The sequence below is a fragment of the Anomaloglossus baeobatrachus genome, chromosome 4, assembly GCF_048569485.1.
Source record: "Anomaloglossus baeobatrachus isolate aAnoBae1 chromosome 4, aAnoBae1.hap1, whole genome shotgun sequence".
NCBI lineage: Eukaryota > Metazoa > Chordata > Amphibia > Anura > Aromobatidae > Anomaloglossus > Anomaloglossus baeobatrachus.
The window spans coordinates 43,290,806-43,313,074 of NC_134356.1; the positions used below are offsets into that span (position 1 = coordinate 43,290,806).

At 51.2% G+C, this 22,269-nt stretch overlaps 1 protein-coding gene across 1 annotated transcript in view; it reads right to left on the reverse strand.

Moving 5' to 3' along the window:
* The window catches only part of POLR3B (RNA polymerase III subunit B), a 209,271-nt gene that overhangs the window by 178,361 nt on the left and 8,641 nt on the right, over nucleotides 1-22,269 (reverse strand). Inside the window, 3 exon segments of the mRNA XM_075344277.1 lie at nucleotides 11,567-11,631; nucleotides 12,333-12,389; nucleotides 17,196-17,228. Of these exon segments, the coding sequence (XP_075200392.1) occupies nucleotides 11,567-11,631; nucleotides 12,333-12,389; nucleotides 17,196-17,228 (155 nt within the window).

Here is a 22,269-nt window from a genome sequence, read left to right on the forward strand (position 1 = left end):
GGCTAGATGGCTGGCTGGCTGGCTAGATGGCTGGCTGGCTAGATGGCTGGCTGGCTGGCTAGATGGCTGGCTGGCTGGCTAGATGGCTGGCTGGCTGGCTAGATGGCTGGCTGGCTGGCTAGATGGCTGGCTGGCTGGCTAGATGGCTGGCTGGCTGGCTAGATGGCTGGCTGGCTGGCTAGATGGCTGGCTGGCTGGCTAGGTGGCTGGCTGGCTGGCTAGGTGGCTGGCTGGCTAGATGGCTGGCTGGCTGGCTAGATGGCTGGCTGGCTGGCTGGCTAGATGGCTGGCTGGCTGGCTGGCTAGATGGCTGGCTGGCTGGCTAGATGGCTGGCTGGCTGGCTGGCTAGATGGCTGGCTGGCTAGATGGCTGGCTAGATGGCTGGTTGGCTGGCTAGATGGCTGGCTGGCTGGCTAGACGGCTGGCTGGCTGGCTAGACGGCTAGATGGCTGGCTGGCTGGCTAGACGGCTGGCTAGATGGCTGGCTGGCTAGATGGCTGGCTAGATGGCTGGTTGGCTGGCTAGATGGCTGGCTGGCTGGCTAGACGGCTGGCTGGCTGGCTAGACGGCTAGATGGCTGGCTGGCTGGCTAGACGGCTGGCTGGCTGGCTAGATGGCTGGCTGGCTGGCTAGATGGCTGGCTGGCTGGCTAGATGGCTGGCTGGCTAGATGGCTGGCTGGCTAGATGGCTGGCTGGCTAGATGGCTGGCTAGATGGCTGGCTGGCTAGATGGCTGGCTGGCTGGCTGGCTGGCTGGCTAGATGGCTGGCTGGCTGGCTGGCTAGATGGCTGGCTGGCTAGATGGCTGGCTGGCTAGATGGCTGGCTGGCTAGATGGCTGGCTGGCTAGATGGCTGGCTGGCTAGATGACTGGATGGCTAGATGGCTGGCTGGCTGGCTGGCTGGCTGGCTAGATGGCTGGCTGGCCGGCTAGATGGCTGGCTGGCCGGCTAGATGGCTGGCTGGCTGGCTAGATGGCTGGCTGGCTAGATGGCTGGCTGGCTGGCTGGCTAGATGGCTGGCTGGCTGGCTAGATGGCTGGCTGGCTGGCTAGATGGCTGGCTGGCTGGCTAGATGGCTGGCTGGCTGGCTAGATGGCTGGCTGGCTGGCTAGATGGCTGGCTGGCTGGCTAGATGGCTGGCTGGCTGGCTAGATGGCTGGCTGGCTGGCTAGATGGCTGGCTGGCTAGATGGCTGGCTGGCTGGCTAGATGGCTGGCTGGCTAGATGGCTGGCTGGCTAGATGGCTGGCTGGCTAGCTGGCTGGCTGGCTGGCTGGCTGGCTAGATGGCTGGCTGGCCGGCTAGATGGCTGGCTGGCCGGCTAGATGGCTGGCTGGCCGGCTAGATGGCTGGCTGGCCGGCTAGATGGCTGGCTGGCCGGCTAGATGGCTGGCTGGCCGGCTAGATGGCTGGCTGGCCGGCTAGATGGCTGGCTGGCCGGCTAGATGGCTGGCTGGCCGGCTAGATGGCTGGCTGGCCGGCTAGATGGCTGGCTGGCCGGCTAGATGGCTGGCTGGCCGGCTAGATGGCTGGCTGGCCGGCTAGATGGCTGGCTGGCCGGCTAGATGGCTGGCTGGCCGGCTAGATGGCTGGCTGGCTGGCCGGCTAGATGGCTGGCTGGCCGGCTAGATGGCTGGCTGGCTGGCTAGATGGCTGGCTGGCTAGATGGCTGGCTGGCTAGATGGCTGGCTGGCTGGCTAGATGGCTGGCTGGCTAGATGGCTGGCTGGCTGGCTAGATGGCTGGCTGGCTGGCTAGATGGCTGGCTGGCTAGATGGCTGGCTGGCTGGCTAGATGGCTGGCTGGCTAGATGGCTGGTTGGCTGGCTAGATGGCTGGTTGGCTAGATGGCTGGCTGGCTGGCTAGATGGCTGGCTGGCTTGCTAGATGGCTGGCTGGCTAGATGGCTGGTTGGCTGGCTAGATGGCTGGCTGGCTAGATGGCTGGCTGGCTGGCTAGATGGCTGGCTGGCTGGCTAGATGGCTGGCTGGCTGGCTAGATGGCTGGCTGGCTAGATGGCTGGCTGGCTAGATGGCTGGCTGGCTGGCTAGATGGCTGGCTGGCTAGATGGCTGGCTGGCTAGATGGCTGGCTGGCTAGATGGCTGGCTGGCTAGATGGCTGGCTGGCTGGCTGGCTAGATGGCTGGCTGGCTGGCTAGATGGCTGGCTGGCTGGCTAGATGGCTGGCTGGCTGGCTGGCTAGATGGCTGGCTGGCTAGATGGCTGGCTGGCTGGCTAGATGGCTGGCTGGCTGGCTAGATGGCTGGCTGGCTGGCTAGATGGCTGGCTGGCTGGCTAGATGGCTGGCTGGCTGGCTAGATGGCTGGCTGGCTGGCTAGATGGCTGGCTGGCTGGCTAGGTGGCTGGCTGGCTAGATGGCTGGCTGGCTGGCTAGATGGCTGGCTGGCTGGCTGGCTAGATGGCTGGCTGGCTGGCTGGCTAGATGGCTGGCTGGCTGGCTGGCTAGATGGCTGGCTGGCTGGCTAGATGGCTGGCTGGCTAGATGGCTGGCTAGATGGCTGGTTGGCTGGCTAGATGGCTGGCTGGCTGGCTAGACGGCTGGCTGGCTGGCTAGACGGCTAGATGGCTGGCTGGCTGGCTAGACGGCTGGCTAGATGGCTGGCTGGCTAGATGGCTGGCTAGATGGCTGGTTGGCTGGCTAGATGGCTGGCTAGATGGCTGGCTGGCTGGCTAGACGGCTGGCTGGCTGGCTAGACGGCTAGATAGCTGGCTGGCTGGCTAGACGGCTGGCTGGCTGGCTAGATGGCTGGCTGGCTGGCTAGATGGCTGGCTGGCTAGATGGCTGGCTGGCTGGCTAGATGGCTGGCTGGCTAGATGGCTGGCTGGCTAGATGGCTGGCTAGATGGCTGGCTGGCTGGCTAGATGGCTGGCTGGCTGGCTGGCTAGATGGCTGGCTGGCTGGCTGGCTAGATGGCTGGCTGGCTAGATGGCTGGCTGGCTAGATGGCTGGCTGGCTAGATGGCTGGCTGGCTAGATGGCTGGATGGCTAGATGGCTGGCTGGCTAGATGGCTGGCTGGCTGGCTAGATGGCTGGCTGGCTGGATAGATGGCTGGCTGGCTAGATGGCTGGCTGGCTGGCTAGATGGCTGGCTGGCTGGCTAGATGGCTGGCTGGCTGGCTAGATGGCTGGCTGGCTGGCTAGATGGCTGGCTGGCTAGATGGCTGGCTGGCTGGCTAGATGGCTGGCTGGCTGGCTAGATGGCTGGCTGGCTAGCTAGATGGCTGGCTGGCTGGCTAGCTAGATGGCTGGCTGGCTGGCTAGCTAGATGGCTGGCTGGCTAGATGGCTGGCTGGCTAGATGGCTGGCTGGCTGGCTAGCTAGATGGCTGGCTGGCTGGCTAGATGGCTGGCTGGCTGGCTAGATGGCTGGCTGGATGGCTGGCTGGCTGGCTAGCTAGATGGCTGGCTGGATGGCTGGATGGCTGGCTGGCTGGCTGGCTGGCTAGATGGCTGGCTAGATGGCTGGCTGGCTGGCTGGCTGGCTGGATGGCTGGATGGCTGGCTGGATGGCTGGCTGGATGGCTGGCTGGCTGGATGGCTGGCTGGATGGCTGGCTGGCTAGATGGCAGGCTGGCTGGCTAGATGGCAGGCTGGCCGGCTAGATGGCTGGCTGGCCGGCTAGATGGCTGGCTGGCTGGCTAGATGGCTGGCTGGCTAGATGGCTGGCTGGCTAGATGGCTGGCTGGCTAGATGGCTGGCTGGCTAGATGGCTGGCTGGCTGGCTAGATGGCTGGCTGGCTGGCTAGATGGCTGGCTGGCTGGCTAGATGGCTGGCTGGCTGGCTAGATGGCTGGCTGGCTGGCTAGATGGCTGGTTGGCTGGCTAGATGGCTGGTTGGCTAGATGGCTGGCTGGCTGGCTAGATGGCTGGCTGGCTGGCTAGATGGCTGGCTGGCTTGCTAGATGGCTGGCTGGCTAGATGGCTGGTTGGCTGGCTAGATGGCTGGCTGGCTAGATGGCTGGCTGGCTGGCTAGATGGCTGGCTGGCTGGCTAGATGGCTGGCTGGCTAGATGGCTGGCTGGCTAGATGGCTGGCTGGCTGGCTGGCTAGATGGCTGGCTGGCTAGATGGCTGGCTGGCTGGCTAGATGGCTGGCTGGCTAGATGGCTGGCTGGCTGGCTGGCTAGATGGCTGGCTGGCTGGCTAGATGGCTGGCTGGCTGGCTGGCTAGATGGCTGGCTGGCTAGATGGCTGGCTGGCTAGATGGCTGGCTGGCTGGCTAGATGGCTGGCTGGCTGGCTAGATGGCTGGCTGGCTGGCTAGATGGCTGGCTGGCTGGCTAGATGGCTGGCTGGCTGGCTAGATGGCTGGCTGGCTGGCTAGATGGCTGGCTGGCTGGCTAGATGGCTGGCTGGCTGGCTAGATGGCTGGCTGGCTGGCTAGGTGGCTGGCTGGCTAGATGGCTGGCTGGCTGGCTAGATGGCTGGCTGGCTGGCTAGATGGCTGGCTGGCTGGCTGGCTAGATGGCTGGCTGGCTGGCTGGCTAGATGGCTGGCTGGCTGGCTGGCTAGATGGCTGGCTGGCTGGCTGGCTAGATGGCTGGCTGGCTGGCTGGCTAGATGGCTGGCTGGCTAGATGGCTGGCTAGATGGCTGGTTGGCTGGCTAGATGGCTGGCTGGCTGGCTAGACGGCTGGCTGGCTGGCTAGACGGCTAGATGGCTGGCTGGCTGGCTAGACGGCTGGCTGGCTGGCTAGATGGCTGGCTGGCTAGATGGCTGGCTGGCTGGCTAGATGGCTGGCTGGCTAGATGGCTGGCTGGCTAGATGGCTGGCTAGATGGCTGGCTGGCTGGCTGGCTAGATGGCTGGCTGGCTGGCTGGCTAGATGGCTGGCTGGCTAGATGGCTGGCTGGCTGGCTAGATGGCTGGCTGGCTAGATGGCTGGCTGGCTAGATGGCTGGCTGGCTAGATGGCTGGCTGGCTAGATGGCTGGCTGGCTAGATGGCTGGCTGGCTGGCTAGATGGCTGGCTGGCTGGCTGGCTAGATGGCTGGCTGGCTAGATGGCTGGCTGGCTAGATGGCTGGCTGGCTAGATGGCTGGCTGGCTAGATGGCTGGCTGGCTAGATGGCTGGCTGGCTAGATGGCTGGCTGGCTAGATGGCTGGCTGGCTAGATGGCTGGCTGGCTAGATGGCTGGCTGGCTAGATGGCTGGCTGGCTAGATGGCTGGCTGGCTAGATGGCTGGCTGGCTAGATGGCTGGCTGGCTAGATGACTGGATGGCTAGATGGCTGGCTGACTGGATGGCTGGCTGACTGGATAGATGGCTGGCTGGCTGGATAGATGGCTGGCTGGCTAGATGGCTGGCTGGCTGGCTAGATGGCTGGCTGGCTGGCTAGATGGCTGGCTGGCTAGATGGCTGGCTGGCTGGCTAGATGGCTGGCTGGCTGGCTAGATGGCTGGCTGGCTAGCTAGATGGCTGGCTGGCTGGCTAGCTAGATGGCTGGCTGGCTGGCTAGCTAGATGGCTGGCTGGCTGGCTAGCTAGATGGCTGGCTGGCTGGCTAGCTAGATGGCTGGCTGGCTAGATGGCTGGCTGGCTGGCTAGCTAGATGGCTGGCTGGCTGGCTAGATGGCTGGCTGGCTAGATGGCTGGCTGGATGGCTGGCTGGCTGGCTAGCTAGATGGCTGGCTGGCTGGATGGCTGGATGGCTGGCTGGATGGCTGGCTGGCTGGCTGGCTAGATGGCTGGCTAGATGGCTGGCTGGCTAGATGGCTGGCTGGCTAGATGGCTGGCTGGCTGGCTGGCTGGATGGCTGGCTGGCTGGATGGCTGGCTGGCTGGATGGCTGGCTGGATGGCTGGCTGGCTAGATGGCAGGCCGGCTGGCTAGATGGCAGGCCGGCTGGCTAGATGGCAGGCCGGCTGGCTAGATGGCAGGCCGGCTGGCTAGATGGCAGGCCGGCTGGCTAGATGGCAGGCCGGCTGGCTAGATGGCAGGCCGGCTGGCTAGATGGCAGGCCGGCTGGCTAGATGGCAGGCCGGCTGGCTAGATGGCTGGCCGGCTGGCTAGATGGCTGGCTGGCTGGCTGGCTAGATGGCTGGCTAGATGGCTGGCTGGCTAGATGGCTGGCTGGCTGGATGGCTGGCTGGCTAGATGGCTGGCTGGCTGGATGGCTGGCTGGCTAGATGGCTGGCTGGCTAGATGGCAGGCTGGCTGGCTAGATGGCAGGCTGGCTGGCTAGATGGCAGGCTGGCTGGCTAGATGGCAGGCTGGCTGGCTAGATGGCAGGCTGGCTGGCTAGATGGCAGGCTGGCTGGCTAGATGGCAGGCTGGCTGGCTAGATGGCAGGCTGGCTGGCTAGATGGCAGGCTGGCTGGCTAGATGGCAGGCTGGCTGGCTAGATGGCAGGCTGGCTGGCTAGATGGCAGGCAGGCTGGCTAGATGGCAGGCCGGCTGGCTAGATGGCAGGCCGGCTGGCTAGATGGCAGGCCGGCTGGCTAGATGGCAGGCCGGCTGGCTAGATGGCAGGCCGGCTGGCTAGATGGCAGGCCGGCTGGCTGGTTAGATGGCTGGCTGGCTGGCTAGATGGCCGACTGGCTGGCTGGCTGGCTAGATGGCTGGCTGGCTAGATGGCTGGCTGGCTAGATGGCTGGCTGGCTAGATGGCTGGCTGGCTGGCTAGATGGCTGGCTGGCTGGCTAGATGGCTGGCTGGCTGGCTAGATGGCTGGCTGGCTGGCTAGATGGCTGGCTGGCTAGATGGCTGGCTAGATGGCTGGCTGGCTAGATGGCTGGCTGGCGGGCTAGATGGCTGGCTGGCGGGCTAGATGGCTGGCTGGCGGGCTAGATGGCTGGCTGGCGGGCTAGATGGCTGGCTGGCGGGCTAGATGGCTGGCTGGCGGGCTAGATGGCTGGCTGGCGGGCTAGATGGCTGGCTGGCGGGCTAGATGGCTGGCTGGCGGGCTAGATGGCTGGCTGGCGGGCTAGATGGCTGGCTGGCGGGCTAGATGGCTGGCTGGCTAGATGGCTGGCTGGCTAGATGGCTGGCTGGCTAGATGGCTGGCTGGCTAGATGGCTGGCTGGCTAGATGGCTGGCTGGCTAGATGGCTGGCTGGCTGGCTAGATGGCTGGCTGGCTGGCTAGATGGCTGGCTAGATGGCTGGCTGGCTAGATGGCTGGCTGGCTAGATGGCTGGCTGGCTAGATGGCTGGCTGGCTGGCTAGATGGCTGGCTGGCTGGCTAGATGGCTGGCTGGCTGGCTAGATGGCTGGCTGGCTAGATGGCTTGCTGGCTGGCTAGATGGCTGGCTGGCTGGCTAGATGGCTGGCTGGCTGGCTAGATGGCTGGCTGGCTGGCTAGATGGCTGGCTGGCTGGCTGGCTAGATGGCTGGCTGGCTGGCTAGATGGCTGGCTGGCTGGCTAGATGGCTGGCTGGCTAGATGGCTGGCTGGCTGGCTGGCTAGCTAGATGGCTGGCTGGCTAGCTGGCTGGCTAGATGGCTGGCTGGCTGGCTAGATGGCTGGCTGGCTAGATGGCTGGCTGGCTAGATGGCTGGCTGGCTAGATGGCTGGCTGGCTAGATGGCTGGCTGGCTAGATGGCTGGCTGGCTAGATGGCTGGCTGGCTGGCTAGATGGCTGGCTGGCTAGATGGCTGGCTGGCTAGATGGCTGGCTGGCTAGATGGCTGGCTGGCTAGATGGCTGGCTGGCTAGATGGCTGGCTGGCTAGATGGCTGGCTGGCTAGATGGCTGGCTGGCTAGATGGCTGGCTAGATGGCTGGCTGGCTAGATGGCTGGCTGGCTAGATGGCTGGCTGGCTAGATGGCTGGCTGGCTAGATGGCTGGCTAGATGGCTGGCTGGCTGGCTAGATGGCTGGCTAGATGGCTGGCTGGCTGGCTAGATGGCTGGCTGGCTGGCTAGATGGCTGGCTGGCTAGATGGCTGGCTGGCTGGCTAGATGGCTGGCTGGCTGGCTAGATGGCTGGCTGGCTGGCTAGATGGCTGGCTGGCTGGCTAGATGGCTGGCTGGCTGGCTAGATGGCTGGCTGGCTGGCTAGATGGCTGGCTGGCTGGCTAGATGGCTGGCTGGCTACATGGCTGGCTGGATAGATGGCTGGCTTTCTGGAATCCCAGCTCCTTGGTTAAGGTTTTCTTTTGTTTATGAGGATTGGTTCCCAGGTATCGCTCATTTAGGTTTGGGAGGGTTTCCACATATTCAGTTATTGTTTTTTGATTTCTTGTATTTCATTATTCCTGTACGACTGTGTTTGCACATTCCTAGCACGTTATGTTACACTTGGTTTATAGCTAAGGCTAGGTGCGCACTAGGCGTTTTTTTTCACGTTGCGTTTTTTGTGCTTTTTGTCCGCAAAAAATGCACCCGTGGTAAAAACGCAGTAAAAACTATTTAAGAGGAAAAAAAACAAAGAAATGATGTAATTTCCTGCCTCTCCCTTGTCATTCATTCCAAATTTGTGAGGCATACTGTGTGGACAGAAACAAAAATGCCAAGCAATGCTCCAATACGGTTGTCCAAGGCAAGAAGAAATAAAGGGCACTAAAGGGTGCTTCGCCTTGTATTTAGGCAAAAAATAAATAATAAAAAAAAAAACGACATGAGGTTCCCCCTATCTTTTGTAGCCAGCTAGGGTAAAGCAGACGGCTGCAGCCTGCAAACCACAGCTGGCAGCTTCACCTTGGATGGTAATCCAAAACAGAGGGCAGCCCACGCTGTTATTTTAAATTAAATAATTTAAAACAAAAAACGTTGGGTGCCCCCCAAATTGGATCACCAGCCAAGGTAAAGCGGACAGCTGTGGTCTGGTATTCTCAGACTAGGGAGGTTCCCCATTATTGGACACTCCCCAGCCTAAAAATAGCAGGCCACAGCCTCCCCAGAAGTGGCGCATCCATTAGATGTGCCAATCCTGGCGCTTCGCCCCAACTCATCCCATTGCCCTGGTGCGGTGGCAAACGGGGTAATATATGGGGTTGATGCCAGATGTTTAAAGTCACCTGGCATCAGGCCCTGGGGTTAATGATGTCACACCGTCTATCAGATACCCAACATCATTAACCCAGTCAGTAATAAAAAAATAAAAAAAAAAATAGACAACAAAAAAGTTTTATTTGAAAAAAACACTCCCCAAAACGTTCCCTCTTTCACCAATTTATTGAAGAGAACAATCAAATCCGGGTTTGGTGTAATCCAATAAGGGGGTCCCATGACGATCAACACCATAGTCACTGTCCCAGTCAATGAAGAACAGAATATTCCCCATTGGCTGGGAGAGTAGCGCAGTGACCTGAGCTAACAGCAATAGGTCAGCCCAGGTCACTGAGGGGGATGACTAGCACTGCTGTCAGGAGGATAGATGAGATCATTACCTGCTGTGACGATCTCCTGCACTCCTGATGTCAGCGCTGTCACTGACTTCCACTGACCGCCGCGTTCACAGCAAAGAATTGCGGGAGCCCGTGACGTCACCGTCTCGGGCCGCCCGCGAGATGTGATGTGAGAACGCGGCGGGCAATGGAAGCCAGTGACAGCGCTGACGTCAGGAGTGCAGGAGATCGTCACAGCAGGTAATGATGTCATCTAACCTCCTGACAGCAGCGCTCGTCATCCCTGCGGCTGCCCGCACTGCAGTGTGAGAAGCTGCTGACAATGGGGATCTTCTCACGCTGGGGATGCTGGGAATGCTGGGTGAGTCCTCCTCTTCCTGTTTCGTAGCTGCGTTGTAGTCATAGAAAACCAGCAATTTGCGTTTATTATTTCGTTTTTCAACATCTCATTGAATTCAATGAGTGAAAAACGCTGTGAACAACGCAGAAATAATTGACATGCTGCGTTTTTGTGGTCACAGCACTTCTGAAAACCCATAGATATTGCTGGGGAAGCAATGTCACTGCGTTTTCAGCACAATAACAGGGTAAAAACGCCGCAAAAAACCGCAACAAAAACGTCTAGCGCGCACAGGGCCTTACGGTGCAGTTACGGACACTCTGGAGAATATTCTTGTAAGATATATAATATAGTTTCTTATATTTGCTTGAACTATATAATTTTGCAAAGTTTATTGAAAGTACTTTCCCCTTTTAAGGCTAGGTTCCCAAGAGGAGTAAATCTGATGTGTTTTACAGTACCATTGTTGTGCAGGTAATTTTGAGAAACCTTAGGCCATGTCTCTTACCTCGTGCTGGTTATGATCAAAAGCAACTACGGTAACTCACTTTATGAGTGGACGCAACCATGGATACGTAAGCTGCAATGCCCTGCACATGAGGTAAGTAACATAGCTAATCAGGAGAACTATATTACATTTCTAATTAGAGGTTTTTGCTAATATTATTATTACTACACCTACTGTGAAGGTAGCCTGGGCTATAGGTTGTTTGTTCAAACGTAATAAGGTTATCTGTGTATGTAAATAATCAAAGTATAGAAGTCATCACATAATTATCTGTGTGTCTATATGGCAATCGCACAGACATCATAATATGATTCTAAGCTGTATGTTCAAGAAAGGGTTAACCAAGGACGAGTGAACAGATGTATAAACAATGAACAGTGAAGCCTTTAGTAAAAATGTTATCAGTGATTTCACTCAAAGAATGAATGTGCTAACTAGATAATCAGGCCAGAATAAAGAGAGAATTTTATAATTATGATTTTCTCAGTCGACATAAGGGATGTAATGTGTGGGACGATCACTCCCTGTTCTTGCTTCAAGGTTGAAGACGAATGTTGTATTGTATATCACGAGTCTTTTTAATACATGAGCCAGACGACAACACTGACTCAAATGGAGAACACGTTTAGTTGTGGTCATTGCTTCTGAGTTATTTATTATATCTGCGCAGATAGCTAATTTGGACCCATCCTTTGGATTTGCCCAGAACAAAGACTCCATTAGCAGTCTTACCCAAATTTCTCCCTTGACACTACTACATATAGGGAGAGGATTTTGGAAATGGGAATACCCCTTTAAGTTAAAGGGGGATTCCAGGTGTTAAAGGGGTTCCATAGGTAAAGAAAGTCACAACATAGGCGACAACATCTAGTTCCGTTGGGGTCAGGGTCTCTCTGGTAGTCTCAAAGAATAAATGGATCAGCGTTCGAGTATGTGCACTTCTGATCCATTCAGACAGGGGATAAAAGAGCCCATTCTGGTAATAGAGGGGGGGGTCTAGGAGTCTCATCCCCACCAATCTAACAGTAAGTTAGTACCTATTTGTGGAATAGGTGATAACTTTTTGCTACCAAAATACCTCAATAAGTCCCTCCAGCAACAAACAATTCTCCATGAGTATCCACGGCACTTTGGCTCAGGGTTGCTCTGTACGTCTGGGGGGGGTCTTGGGTTCAAATCCCACCATGGACAACGTCTACAAGGAGTTTGTATGTTCTCCCCGTTTTTGCATGGGTTTTCTCTGGGTTCTGCGGTTTTCTCCCACACTCCAAAGACATACTTATAGGGTCCTTAGATTGTGAGCTCCGATGGGGACAGTGATGATCATGTCTGTAAAGCGCTGCAGAGTGGCGCTATGCAAGGGAGTAAAATATATAAAAACTGTATCCAATCCATCCGCACTGCTCTAGTATGGACTCACTTTAAATACCACATCGGGTCGGCATCACTCGTCACCTTTTCATTGGCTTTCATTATTTTCTTAATCTGGTAAAGAAAAGAGAAATTATTAAAAACATGACCCCGTCCCACCAGCGCCGCCCCGGTAGACCATATCTGCATTGTAAAACGCACCCCCATTTTACCCCCACAGTTTTGCGGGTGACAAGTGCATTAAGAAAAAACCAGAAAATACAGTACTTATGACCAATATGGAGTCTGGGGAGCCCTTCTTATTTATTAAGACTCGGCAGCCCCAGATTGATGTCATTTAGAAAAATCATCAATCAACACAAGTGGTTATAAAGGTCCAAAACGTCCCCAGAAACTTTCAAGACTCTGGGCTTAATCGAGGGGGGGGGGGGGGGGGGAGGGTAAAAACACCACAAATAAAGCTGAGAAAGTCAACAAATGTGTTGTATAGCCGAACCCTACTCCGCCTAGCCTGTTGGTGAGTGCATATTTGCTCAAGCAAATATTATACAGAAGGTACACAACTATCTAATATACTCTCCATATCAACTTTCACCATTTAATAGATCTCTGCTTGCTGTCATTCAATAGAAAGCTTCATAGTTTACAAGCGACAATCACAAGGGTTGTACGGCCGAATGGGTGAGATCCTGCGTCATCTTCACGCTCCAGCCATGTGGGCACTGTTCCTGTTTCTAATTTTACTTCTTTTGTTGTTGGGCGCCATTATCACCTTCTTCACCGGCACAACAGACGCATCCGGGCTGACAACCTACCTCCACATTGATGAAATAGTTGAATGAATCTATGTGCTGCTTCACCAGACCCTTCACCTGAAAAACAGAAAAAAGCAACACGTTATGTAGGGCTCATCCTTGTGAGGAACCGCATCGTTGCAAAATGCACATTTTAGGCTACTTTCACACTTGCGTTGTGCGGCATCCGTCACAATCAATGGTGTAACTGATGCAACGGATGCATTGCAGATAGTGGCACACTCCAAAGCCGGCCGCTGGGCTGACCGGACTCAAAAAGCCGGCCGCCGGGCTGACCGGACTCAAAAAGCCGGCCGCCGGGCTGACCGGACTCAAAAAGCCGGCCGCCGGGCTGACCGGACTCAAAAAGCCGGCCGCCGGGCTGACCGGATTCAAAAAGCCGGCCGCCGGGCTGACCGGATTCAAAAAGCCGGCCGCCGGGCTGACCGGATTCAAAAAGCCGGCCGCCGGGTGTTCAGCTGATCGTTCGGACGCCGAGAGAGAAACATTGATTTCAATTATTAAACATAAGAGCTGAGCATGCGCAGTAAAAAAAAAAAAGGGATTCCCCCGCTCAAAAAACGCTACATGCTACGTTTGTCGCCCCGATGGTCAGTCGTTCCATGACTGATCCATCACGCGGCGGATGCAACGCAGACACATTAGTCGCAATCCATCGTCCATACAAGTCTATGGGAAACAATGCAAGCCGTTAACAGATTGTGCTGTTTTCCAAAGCGGTGGATTGCGACTAACGCAAGTGTGAAAGTACCCTATGTAAACAAAGTATGCAGCTCTGGATATGTTTTATTACATTATTTTTTTGTGGGGGGGGGGTTGACTGGAAAGAAGTGAAAGTAAAAAAAGAAAAGCGGGACAAGGAAAAGAAAAGCAAAGAAAAGCAAGGCAAGGAAAAGAAAAGCAAAGCAAGGCAAGGCAAAGAAAAGCAAAGCAAGACAAGGAAAAGCAAGGCAAAGCAAAGCAAGGCAAAGCAAAGCAAGGCAAAGCAAAGCAAGGCAAAGCAAAGCAAGGCAAAGCAAGGCAAGGCAAAGCAAAGCAAGGCAAAGCAAGGCAAGGCAAAGCAAAGCAAGGCAAAGCAAAGCAAGGCAAAGCAAAGCAAGGCAAAGCAAAGCAAAGCAAGGCAAAGCAAAGCCAAGCAAGGCAAAGCAAGGCAAAGCAAAGCCAAGCAAGGCAAAGCAAAGCAAAGCAAGGCAAAGCAAAGCAAGGCAAGGCAAAGCAAAGCAAAGCAAAGCAAAGCAAGGCAAGGCAAAGCAAGGCAAAGCAAAGCAAGGCAAGGCAAGGCAAGGCAAGGCAAAGCAAAGCAAGGCAAGGCAAGGAAAAGCAAAGCAAGGCAAAGCAAAGCCAAGCAAGGCAAGGCAAAGCAAAGCAAGGCAAGGCAAGGCAAAGCAAAGCAAAGCAAGGCAAGGAAAAGCAAAGCAAGGCAAGGAAAAGGAAAGCAAGGCAAGGCAAGGCAAAGTAAAGCAAAGCAAGGCAAAGCAAGGCAAGGAAAAGCAAAGCAAAGCAAGGCAAGGCAAAGCAAAGCAAGGCAAGGCAAAGCAAAGCAAGGCAAAGCAAAGCCAAGCAAGGCAAAGCAAAGCCAAGCAAGGCAAAGCAAAGCCAAGCAAGGCAAGGCAAAGCAAAGCAAGGCAAGGCAAAGCAAAGCAAAGCAAGGCAAGGAAAAGCAAAGCAAGGCAAGGAAAAGCAAAGCAAGGCAAGGAAAAGCAAAGCAAGGCAAAGCAAAGCAAGGCAAGGAAAAGCAAGGCAAGGCAAAGCAAAGCAAAGCAAAGCAAAGCAAGGCAAGGCAAGGCAAAGCAAAGCAAGGCAAGGAAAAGCAAAGCAAAACAAGGAAAAGCAAAGCAAGGCAAGGAAAAGCAAAGCAAGGCAAGGAAAAGCAAGGCAAGGAAAAGCAAGGCAAAGCAAAGCAAGGCAAGGAAAAGCAAAGCAAGGCAAAGCAAAGCAAGGCAAGGAAAAGCAAGGGAAGGAAAAGCAAGGCAAGGCAAAGCAAAGCAAGGCAAAGCCAAGCAAGGCCAGGCAAAGCAAGGCAAGGCAAAGCAAGGCAAGGCAAAGCAAGGCAAGGCAAAGCAAGGCAAGGCAAGGCAAAGCAAAGCAAGGCAAAGCAAAGCAAAGCAAGGCAAGGCAAAGCCAAGCAAGGCAAGGCAAAGCAAGGCAAGGCAAAGCAAGGCAAGGAAAAGCAAGGCAAGGAAAAGCAAAGCAAGGCAAAGCAAGGCAAGGAAAAGCAAAGCAAGGCAAAGCAAAGCAAGGCAAGGAAAAGCAAAGCAAGGCAAAGCAAAGCAAGGCAAGGAAAAGCAAAGCAAGGCAAAGCAAAGCAAGGCAAGGAAAAGCAAGGCAAGGCAAAGCAAGGCAAGGCAAAGCAAAGCAAGGCAAAGCCAAGCAAGGCAAGGCAAAGCAAGGCAAGGCAAAGCAAGGCAAGGCAAAGCAAGGCAAGGCAAAGCAAGGCAAGGCAAAGCAAGGCAAGGCAAAGCAAGGCAAGGCAAAGCAAGGCAAGGCAAAGCAAGGCAAGGCAAAGCAAGGCAAGGCAAGGCAAGGCAAGGCAAGGCAAGGCAAGGCAAAGCAAAGCAAGGCAAAGCCAAGCAAGGCAAGGCAAAGCAAGGCAAGGCAAAGCAAGGCAAGGCAAAGCAAGGCAAGGCAAAGCAAGGCAAAGCAAGGCAAGGCAAAGCCAAGCAAGGCAAGGCAAAGCAAAGCAAGGCAAGGCAAAGCAAAGCAAGGCAAGGCAAAGCAAAGCAAGGCAAAGCAAGGCAAAGCCAAGCAAGGCAAGGCAAAGCAAAGCAAAGCAAGGCAAAGCAAGGCAAAGCAAAGCAAGGCAAAGCAAAGCAAGGCAAAGCAAGGCAAAGCAAAGCAAGGCAAAGCAAAGCAAGGAAAAGCAAAGCAAGGCAAGGCAAGGAAAAGCAAAGCACGGCAAGGAAAAGCAAAGCAAGGCAAGGAAAAGCAAAGCAAGGCAAGGCAAAGCAAGGCAAGGCAAGGCAAGGCAAAGCAAGGCAAGGCAAAGCAAGGCAAGGCAAGGCAAAGCAAGACAAGGAAAAGCAAAGCAAGACAAGGAAAAGCAAAGCAAGGCAAGGCAAAGCAAAGCAAAGCAAGGCAAAGCAAAGCAAAGCAAGGCAAAGCAAAGCAAGGCAAAGCAAAGCAAGGCAAAGCAAAGCAAGGCAAGGCAAGGCAAAGCAAAGCAAAGCAAAGCAAAGCAAAGCAAGGCAAGGCAAGGCAAAGCAAAGCAAGGCAAGGCAAGGCAAAGCAAATCAAGGCAAGGCAAAGCAAAGCAAAGCAAGGCAAAGCCAAGCAAGGAAAGGCAAAGCAAGGCAAGGCAAAGCAAGGCAAAGCAAGGCAAGGCAAGGCAAGGCAAGGCAAGGCAAAGCAAAGCAAGGCAAGGCAAAGCAAGGCAAGGCAAAGCAAGGCAAGGCAAAGCAAGGCAAAGCAAGGCAAGGCAAAGCAAGGCAAAGCAAGGCAAGGCAAAGCAAGGCAAGGCAAGGCAAAGCAAAGCAAGGCAAGGCAAAGCAAGGCAAGGCAAAGCAAAGCAAGGCAAAGCAAAGCAAGGCAAGGCAAAGCAAGGCAAGGCAAGGCAAAGCAAGGCAAAGCCAAGCAAGGCAAGGCAAAGCAAAGCAAGGCAAAGCCAAGCAAGGCAAGGCAAGGCAAGGCAAAGCAAAGCAAGGCAAGGCAAGGCAAGGCAAGGCAAGGCAAAGCAAGGCAAGGCAAAGCAAAGCAAGGCAAAGCAAAGCAAGGCAAGGCAAAGCAAAGCAAGGCAAGGAAAAGCAAAGCAAGGCAAGGAAAAGCAAAGCAAGGCAAGGCAAGGCAAAGCAAGGCAAGGCAAGGCAAGGCAAAGCAAAGCAAGGCAAAGCAAGGCAAAGCCAGGCAAAGCCAAGCAAGGCAAGGCAAGGCAAGGCAAAGCAAAGCAAGGCAAGGCAAGGCAAAGCAAAGCAAGGCAAGGCAAAGCAAAGCAAGGCAAGGCAAAGCAAAGCAAGGCAAGGAAAAGCAAAGCAAGGCAAGGCAAAGCAAAGCAAGGCAAGGCAAAGCAAAGCAAAGCAAGGCAAGGCAAGGAAAAGCAAGGCAAGGAAAAGCAAAGCAAGGCAAGGCAATGACAAGCAAGGCAAGGCAAAGAAAAGAAAACCAGGGGGAACTTTGGCCACTACTTTGGCCTCCATTGGTGAAAGAAGAATTGTAGATCCATTTGATATAGCGAAGCATTGGCTCTGATACAGATCTAGTTAATCCCTTTTTTTTCTAAACAAACACTTGTTACAGGTTATGTTCATATGCAGCGTTTTTGCAACATTTTTTATCTGAAGTCAAAACCTGCTCTTTTGGCAATAAAACACCTCATTTTTTTAGATGCGGATTACATGTGTGATGTTTAATAAAAGTTAGTTTTATTTACCAAAAGCTCTGCAAAAAAAGTGCAAAAATGCAGCAAATCCAGTTTGCTGTGGGGTTTTTTGCAGTCTCTCATTGGTTTCTATGGGTAAAAAAAAAAACCACTAAAGAATTGACATGCTGGAGATTATTAAAAAAAAAAATTAAAAAACCGCTGAAGTGCCCACAGTCAAGAACAGAAAAAAAACAACCGTATGAAGGAGATGTCTGAACTATTATAGCTTTTCTTGGTAGGGTAAAACACATCTTATTTGCATAATAAATAAAAAGTATGAAGAAAAGGTGAATGTGAACACAGCTTTTGGATAAAAAAAAAAAAAAAAAAAAACAACACAAAAAAAGAAAATGTTGTCCTAAATATTTACACAAGTCAACTCTACATTAGAAAAACAAAAAGCTTTGGGGAAAAAATACTAAGATCTGTCTGCCATTGGTCGCCTGCTTGTTGATGGTTTCCAGAGATATTTTTCTATACAAGTTCACAATATAATATCAGATAATTACCTTTAAAAAAGCCGGCAATAATTTCCATTTCTCCTGTAATAGAATAAATATTTAATATTAAAATGATGGAAGGCACAAAAAACGGAAAGACGCCTTACTGGTATTAGCGACATCGTGGAAAATGACACAAGCCTACACAGTCTAGTTTAACCTCTCAAAGACCAGCTGATTCGTGTTTTTTTTTTCTCATGCTTCTATTTTTTCCTGATTTTAGCAGTGAGAATGATTTTATTTTTTATTTTTTTACGCACTCGAGAGTTCATTTAAGTTATCGCCTAATTTATTATTATTGGGAGACGAGAACACACACATATCTAATATATAAAGCTGTGTGTATGTGTATATATGTCTGCTAAAGGAATCCGCTCCATCGCATTTACAATCACGAAATTTTGCACAGACGCCCCATTGTGACTCAGGGAACGTCATAGACTATGTTTTCTGAGGAGGGAAAAGGCGCAAGAAATAGGGTCTTACCCGGTATAAAGGTTTAAGGCAAAAAGGGATGGATACACTCACCTGATCAGGTTGTGACAGTCACAACCCCTATGCAGACTTGTGTGAGTGCTGAAGTGGTTGAAGCTGCGGCCCCGTTGGAGAGAGTTAAATTGTTCGGAGTAAAAAGACGGGTTTATAAACCGCGCTAGAAACCACAAAGGGTGTTTGTAAAAATAAAGATTCTTTTAATAAACCATTCCTACGCGTTTCAGAGGTATACACACCTCCTTCTTCAGGGAAAAAACATACAGATATAAGGAATACAAGCACATTTATAGGAGTATCCAGGAGCAGTCACACTCCTGAAAAAACCCTTAATCCCATGACTCATAGCCACGAGGAGTGAGACTACGTCATGATTGGAAACAACGTCATGATTGAAAAAAACACAAAAATGCATGAAGTTGTTAAAAAAGGGGGGTTTCCCTCTACCAGATTTACTGGGGCTTGTCTTTTACATCAACCACACATAAAGAGGAGATTAATTTCCTGGATCTCACCATTTTTCATTGCAACGATAAAATTCATACAAAAACCTTTTTTAAAAAAGTCGATGCAAACGGATATATCCATTTTAATAGCGAACATTATAATAAATGGTTGATGAATATTCCTCTTAATCAATATAAAAGGATCAGAAGGAATTGCTCACAGGATATAGATTTTAAAGAACAAGTGGGGACCCTAAAGGGACGTTTTTTGGAGAAAAACTACCCAAAATCCCTTATCCAGAGAGCTTATCAAGAAACCAGTAAAATTAAACAGGTGGACCTTATCACACCTAGTAAAAATCCATCTACTTCAGAGTCCCCCACTAATAGTAACATAAGAAATTATGCTCTAAATTTTATTACCACGTATAGCAGGGAAAATAAAATAATAAGGGAGGTTTTTGAGAAAAATTGGGGTATTTTACAAAATGATCCCATACTAAAATCCATATTACCCAATAAACCCGGGGTCACTTTCAGGCGGGCTCCCACAATCAAGAACATTGTGGCACCCAGCAGACTGAGGACCCAAACAACAGGACATAAACCCACCCTTCTAGAGGGTTCCTACAAATGCGGCGCAAGAAATTGTCTGTGCTGCAGGAGTATACAGCACAAGAAAAAGACTTTTAGCTCCTTGGGGGGCTCTGAGATTTTTCATATTAAAAACCATCTGACATGTCAATCGGATTATGTGATTTACCTGATAGATTGCATATGTGGCAAGCAATATATAGGGAGGACCAGTCAGCCCCTCCATAACAGACTGAACTCACATCGTCACAACATAAAGACTGGTTTCTTGTTGCATGGACTTTCTAAGCACTGCACGATCCAGCACAATAAGACTTTTGACTTCAGGATCACACCAATTGAGCAAATCCCCCCGAGCATTAACAATAGAATGGAAGCCCTCAGTAGGAAAGAAACTTATTGGATCCATAGACTCAATACCTTGAAACCTTTTGGATTAAATGAAATTACGGATTTGTTTTATTGAAGAGATTTTATTTCATTTTATCCCCGTTTTATTCTTATTATTCCCTTTGAAATATTTTACAATATTTTCATTTTTCCCTTGAAAAACCTTTTCATTTTGCCTAAAAAGTTTTTTATTCTCTTAAAAAGTTTCTATTCCCCCAAAAAAAAACCCCTCTCCTCCCCCCTCTTTTTTGTATCATAAGAGTACCTCAATCAAGTGTCGATTATGTTTTTATCATTTTATGATGTTATTATATTGCGATACTAATGTATTTCACCACTACCATTCTCATTGCAAGTACGATCATCAATATTGCCTTTTAATATAGATACAACATTCGTTCCCAGAAGGATCCCATAATCATCTATCACATAGCATCTATCTCTGAGAGTAATTTTTGATTTATTATCCCCGTTTTTAGCTAAAACTGCTAACCCGATAGTTTCCAGATACCTAAAATATTTTCCAGAAAGATTCCTTCATGAATAATAAAATTATAATTTAATAATTTTTTATAAATTATTAATAATTATCACAAATTTGTTTATTGTACATATCCATGTCCCCACAAGAATGTAACAATAGCATAGGTATATATATAATTTTGCCTTCCACTAATGGCGTTATATTTAATTTCTGTAACAGCAGTAAATTGAGGATGCTACTTGCTTTCATTGTCCATGGCATGTGATGGTTGTACCTTTTAATTTTGTTCCAAGCGCGTTTTTCCTTTTTCATTATGTCATGTTTTTTTATATATTTATGGTCACGGTCTGCTTCATTTGAAATTAGCATTTTTTCTATATTTCTATTTCACAAATATTCTCTTTTATATATGACTATATCTTTATTATAATTCTATACACAGGCTCAATTTCTGGAGATTTTGTTATGTTCACATTTTTCACTCATTTCTCTAAATATACCGTTTTAATACCCTCCACTTTACACAGTTTTATTCTATCCCCTATTTTTTCACAATCTTATGATCTACATTAATTTTTATAACATATACTAGAATAATTTTAATAATTTTCAATTTCACACAATCTTATTTATCAGTGATTCCACGATCCTTAAATTCACTTAGTGAAACTATCCCTTTCCTCAACACCCTTCCTTCCTTCAGACCCAACCCCCCCCACCCCCCCACTTTCTCTCCCCTTCCTTCCATCAAATGTAGAGGCACAAGTTTCCTCACATTATATACCCCCCCCCTTTTTTTTACATATATAGTGCTTATAGAGCGATCTCCTTTATATAATAATTTTTTATATGTATGTTTCTCCATATAATCAAAACACAAAGCCCTAAAATTTCCCTCCCCCCCCTTTTTTTCCCTGCATATAGCGGTGAATTAGGACACTTTCTCTTAAACCCCCGTTCAACGCATGCGCTATTCTGTTTTTTCCCACGGTTTGAACTCAAACCACCTTTCATTATTGGAAACCACTCACTCTCTCTGTTCTACGCATGCGTCCCCCTAGTTTTTTTCCCACGGTCCGAATTTCCAATGTATTCTTTCACTACGGGGATACGCATCCCCCTCGTAAGAATTCCCTCCCCCCCCCCCCCTCCCCTCCTTTCTTTAGAAACAATTGTCATTCTCTACTCATCTCGGAGAGACATTAGCTTGTCTCCTTGCTTCTATACGGAAGCCCCAGGCTATCCTATCTTTCACTTTTGTACAAGCACTAAATAAAAGGATCACACACATCTCATTTCCATAAATGTATTTTAGTTCACATTTTAGCTTTGAGCCTCATGGATCTCTCGTAGCCACTGTTGCATAATACTCCCCAAAGGATAGAATAGTGGATAGAGATTCTCTCTCCCATTGTTTCCCCTGACATTCCCTTAGGTTCAAGTCCGGTCATATATTGAACATTTTTTCCTTCTTTTTTTCTTTTCTCCTCTTGCCGAAAAAAAGCAACGGTCTCCTTTTTTTCCTTCTTTCCTTTTTCTGGTTTTATTGCTCCACGGAGGGTACACTCTCCATTATAAATCTGGTAGAGGGAAACCCCCCTTTTTTAACAACTTCATGCATTTTTGTGTTTTTTTCAATCATGACGTTGTTTCCAATCATGACGTAGTCTCACTCCTCGTGGCTATGAGTCATGGGATTAAGGGTTTTTTCAGGAGTGTGACTGCTCCTGGATACTCCTATAAATGTGCTTGTATTCCTTATATCTGTATGTTTTTTCCCTGAAGAAGGAGGTGTGTATACCTCTGAAACGCGTAGGAATGGTTTATTAAAAGAATCTTTATTTTTACAAACACCCTTTGTGGTTTCTAGCGCGGTTTATAAACCCGTCTTTTTACTCCGAACAATTTATAGACTATGTTTTAACAGGAAAATTTAACCCTGCGCTTTACAGTTACTCTCCAAAAAAACATGTCTCCATTAAACTGAATGGAGGTGGGAGCTAGAGGCTATTAATAACTGTCAGTGGTTGCTATAGGAACAAAATAAACTGTTAGTATAAGAAGCTTATGTGTGAGGTAATAAGATGTTGGTGGGGAGATGGATAGAGAGGGGCAGACCGGGGAAAGGGGCAGACCGGGGAAAGGGGCAGACCGGGGAAAGGGGCAGACCGGGGAAAGGGGCAGACCGGGGAAAGGGGCAGACCGGGGAAAGGGGCAGGCCGGGGAAAGGGGCAGGCCGGGGAAAGGGGCAGGCCGGGGAAAGGGGCAGACCGGGGAAAGGGGCAGACCGGGGAAAGGGGCAGACCGGGGAAAGGGGCAGACCGGGGAAAGGGGCAGACCGGGGAAAGGGGCAGACCGGGGAAAGGGGCAGACCGGGGAAAGGGGCAGACCGGGGAAAGGGGCAGACCGGGGAAAGGGGCAGACCGGGGAAAGGGGCAGACCGGGGAAAGGGGCAGACCGGGGAAAGGGGCAGACCGGGGAAAGGGGCAGACCGGGGAAAGGGGCAGACCGGGGAAAGGGGCAGACCGGGGAAAGGGGCAGACCAGACCGGGGAAAGGGGCAGACCAGACCGGGGAAAGGGGCAGACCAGACCGGGGAAAGGGGCAGACCAGACCGGGGAAAGGGGCAGACCAGACAGGGAAAGGGGCAGACCAGACCGGGGAAAGGGGCAGACCAG